At 40.7% G+C, this 4,298-nt stretch overlaps 1 protein-coding gene across 1 annotated transcript in view; it reads left to right on the top strand.

Annotated features, from left to right (window-relative positions):
* ntrk3b (neurotrophic tyrosine kinase, receptor, type 3b) overlaps positions 1-4,298 on the top strand; it is a gene marked incomplete at its 5' end in the record, with an annotated part of 265,513 nt that overhangs the window by 239,090 nt on the left and 22,125 nt on the right. Inside the window, 1 exon segment of the mRNA XM_014015557.1 lies at positions 1,220-1,463. Coding sequence (XP_013871011.1) covers positions 1,220-1,463 — 244 coding nt within the window.

Below are 4,298 nucleotides of genomic sequence, written 5' to 3'. Positions count from 1 at the left end.
GTGTGTGTGTGTGTGTGTGTGTGTGTGTGTGTGTGTGTGTGTGTGTGTGTAATTGCAAGCTCGTGAAGATTTACTGTTGGGAAATCATTCTTGAAATGAAAGGCAATGTCGCGAGTGATGAAATTCTTTCGTGGAAGGTGCAAGACATCGCTGATTCTTCATCTATTGGCCCCTTTTGGTCACATTTAAAAGATGAAATGTGCACTGAATCAATGGGAGTGAATAGAAGATCAGATGTGTAGGTCAACCTCCAGATAAACGGAGGGCAGCCTGCATTTAATCAACCGTTACTGAATGTGGGCGAAGCGGGAACAAAAAGAGCAGAGACTAAAGACCTTACAAAAAAAAGCACCTCTAATTCTCCTACACAATAGCTGAATCATCACACAAATACACCAAAGCAAAGAGCACCAAATTGCTCTAAAATTCCAAAATGGGACTAGAAATTGAGGCTGGAACAGAGTGGCAGAGCTGCAGTATTTCCTGCGTGGTGCCTGCTCTCTAATCACAGTGACAGGAAGGTGATGAGAACAGCAGGGACACTTCACAGGAAATGACTTCCTCAGTGTCACCCAGAAATCTGCAGTCAACCGATTCTGGTAAACCTCCAACTCTCAGAATCTGGATGAAATTCCACAGCCTCGTTTAGCATCCCTAACATGTTAGAATACGTGGAAGTATTGCATTGAAATAAGACTTTGAAGCTCAGGCTACAGCTGCAGAATGACTCACAAACGGTTCAGCCACACAACAGTTTATCAGTGCAATTAAAGCAGCCTGAGTGCTTGCAGGTTATACTTAATTTGTTAATATTTGTCACATTTTTTATATTTTTTTTCTCTTCACTACACTAATTATCCTGAACAAGCGGACTGGAGCACAAATGGTGAAAAGATATGGTTTTATTACTGAAGGGCAGAACAGCGTTGGATTTCTTCATCCTGTGACAAATGGGCTGACACACAAACACGCACAGACACAAATTAACACAGCTTATCTACTTCAAGTAAAAATGCAGTGAATTTCATAAGCAATGAGATGCTCTCCTGTGCCATTCAGTGCATGTAGTGGTTTTGCTGCCTCAGCTGTGAGTTGTATTTGATGCTTGGGCTCCAAACGGAGGGGCCGTTCTCTCTAGTCCAATGAGAGCTGGAGATTAGAGAACACTGAGCTTGATGCCAGTTCATTAAATCACTCTTAATGATTCTTTCTAACCCAGAGCCCACGGGCCAGACGCCATGATCCTGGTCGACGGCCAGCCGCTGCAGTCCAACGGGGAGCTGGGCCTTTCCCAGATGCTGCACATCGCCACTCAGATTGCCTCAGGCATGGTGTACCTGGCCTCGCAGCACTTTGTGCACAGAGATCTGGCAACCCGCAACTGCCTGGTGGGCAACGGCCTTCTGGTTAAGATTGGAGACTTCGGCATGTCCAGGGACATCTACAGCAGCGACTACTACAGGGTAGGCCACGGCTACTGCTGTTCTGCTTGTCGTTTCCTGTTAAAATACGTTTTTTTTCTGCCAAAGAATGGAATTCAGCTAAACCACTTSAACTTTTTTTTAACTCCTCAATTATTTCTGCCATGGCACCATGCCTCCACACTGTGTGTAAAGATAAAACCTGTCAGTTTCACTGTCCTTCAGCTGCCAACGTGCCGTACATTTTAAATCCGGGGAATTGCTAATCTCACAAAGTAAATTTAGTTCACACTGCTTTCTCTAATTAGGCTCAAAACAAGTCGAAAATGAGGCCTCTGGGGCTGCCAAGTAAAAATAAAATGACTCTAATATGTGTAAGTTGTTACTCTCCTGTGTTATTTTGTTTATGTTTATGTCTCTATTTTTCTTCTTCTGGGAAGGGTTTTCAGCTCCCCCCCATCAGCAGCGCAGCCTCAGGCCCTCACACCACACCTCATGCATTTGGTGCGGGATGAAGCGTTTTAGCTGCGCGCTGCGGGACAAGCCTGCTGAACCTGCAGCCTGATGCTTACAGGCTTGTTTATATTGCTTCTGAATCGTGCCTCCTCTACTGTTTAACATGATTAGCGACTATGTATGCCGCAAACCAGGAGGCAAATGTTTTGTTCGAAAATTTAAGGAAGATGAATGTTTTATGGATTCTCCACACATCATATCGGTGTGACTGATACTTTACTGGATAAATCAGGATATTTGTTTAATATAAGATATTATTTGTGAAAGAATCACAACATTTTGTGTTTCATGTTTAATGCAAATTGGAGATTCAGTTTCTCAGCAAATAAGAGGGTGCCAATAGGTGCCACAGTATATCATGAGTTCTGTGTACACTTTCACTGATGAGAGCAACATAAAAGTAAAGCCAACATAAATATCCAGATTTATATTCTACATATAGGTTCAAAGACTGTGTATGAAATCAGTTTCACAGCAGAATCTAATTCTAACTCAAACAATTTCTTGCACTCTGTGACTTCACTTAATGACATATTCATTTGCCTGCCACACATCTGAAATGTAATATTCAAAGCCTGTAATGGGTTTAGCGTCAGGCTCTTTGTGCAGCAGGATAATTGGATGTTCGGACAACGGCAGCCCTATCCAGGTCAATTTATTGGCAACCATGGCGAATGTTAAGCTATCGGTCTTGCGTGACAGTTGTGCCAATTTTTTCAGCAATGCAAAAAATAAATAAATAAAAAGCAGACAAGGTTTTTATTTGTGCCGCTTCTTACCTCTGTGTTTGAATTAAACTTCTAAATAGATTTTTTAATATACTATATATTTCTGATTACACACAATAAAAAAACTACAAAGGTTTTCTTGACATTTAAGTATTTTCTCTTCAAAATATGTAGGTGAATTATTTTTTTTCTTCTGCTTTATTTCAAAACAACTGTTTTATTACTAAAACTTGTAGAACAGATACTAGGCAATAAAAAAAGTAAGCAACTATCCTTTATCACTGATAATGAAAAGTTATATATTAGTCAATATAATGGGTGTATTCTTGAAAAAAATCCCATGTTGCTTAACTCTCAGCTGCTCCAAAGGAGCTGCTCAGTGAGAATTAGTGGTATACTGTGGGTGCAGTGTGTTGTAAAGAGTGTGTTTCCTTGTTTTGGCTGCAGGAATGTTTAACTAATTGTCTCAGTCACAAGTGATTTAGCAGGCAGATAGCATTCAGATGGAAGACTGGTTGAGTTGGCTGTTCTCGTCTCAACAATTACAAGCCTAATACACTGTACACAGGAGCTGTGAGTAAACAGAGAGGGTTTAAACTGATATAAAACTTAACAGAGCAACAAAAGATCTGTGTGTTGCGTAATTGCTGGAAATACGGTATATTAATTAGAGAGTGTGGGTCTGGCATAAAATACGTGTTCAATTATTTTTTCTCCTCTTTCTTTTCTTTTTCACTCCTCAGTTCAGTTTCATTCAGAAACAGGAAGCCAATGAAGGATAGTGCCCTTGACACCTAAGACTCCTGCTGGGTGGTTAAAGCTGTCTGTGCACAGGGGGGTGGACCTGGGTGGTGGAAGGGGGGTGGTGACAAGGTTGTCCTCCTCATATGATCGTCACTGACGGATGAAAGGAAAGCAGCAGGATACTTAATGTGTATCTGGACTCACTCCAGGAGACCAGTAAATCAGACTTCATTGTTTCTGCTGGGATTATAAAAGGGGTGCAGAATGCTTTAAACAAAACAAWACAATAAAACTGTTTGTGTACAGTTTTATTATTCTATTTTATTTGGGGTAGTTTTTGTTGCTGTTTTTGTTGTTGAAACGGCAGCCTATTTCTGGTTCTTTTAAATTTCTGATAGATTTCACCTCAAAAAGCACGACAGATCCTCCGGTTTTGGTCATAAAAATATCATCCTTATTGTCTCGCATAAAACAAACATGTTTTTGTACCTGGAACATCAAAAAGTAAAGCAATCCTTGCATCAACACTGCAGTAGAAAGTAGTTGGTGGTGCCTTTTACAAGCCGTGTTTCCATCAACATTTTTAATGCACATCTTGAAGTATTGCATCAGAAAAGGTGAATGGAAATGGCATGATTCGAAAAACTTCCTCTAATTCGCATAAAAGTCGATATGCTCGCTTGAGGTGTTTTTTTTTGTTTGTTTTTTTGTTTGTTTTTTTTTTTTCAAAAAGGAGTTAACGCGCAAAAGGAGAGATGGAAACACATTTGTTGAATATGATCAGATGTAGCGAACATTTACCTCATATGGGTTGATCAGCTGTTCTCGCTGTCTGTCCGAAACCGGTACCGGTACCAGAGTGACTGCAGCTGGACCCTCCTCCCGCTGT

This window comes from Austrofundulus limnaeus, unplaced genomic scaffold (assembly GCF_001266775.1).
Source record: "Austrofundulus limnaeus strain Quisiro unplaced genomic scaffold, Austrofundulus_limnaeus-1.0 Scaffold131, whole genome shotgun sequence".
In the NCBI taxonomy this organism is placed as follows: domain Eukaryota; kingdom Metazoa; phylum Chordata; class Actinopteri; order Cyprinodontiformes; family Rivulidae; genus Austrofundulus; species Austrofundulus limnaeus.
Note: the sequence above shows the minus strand (reverse complement) of the source record. Positions and strands in the feature narration are given on the sequence as shown.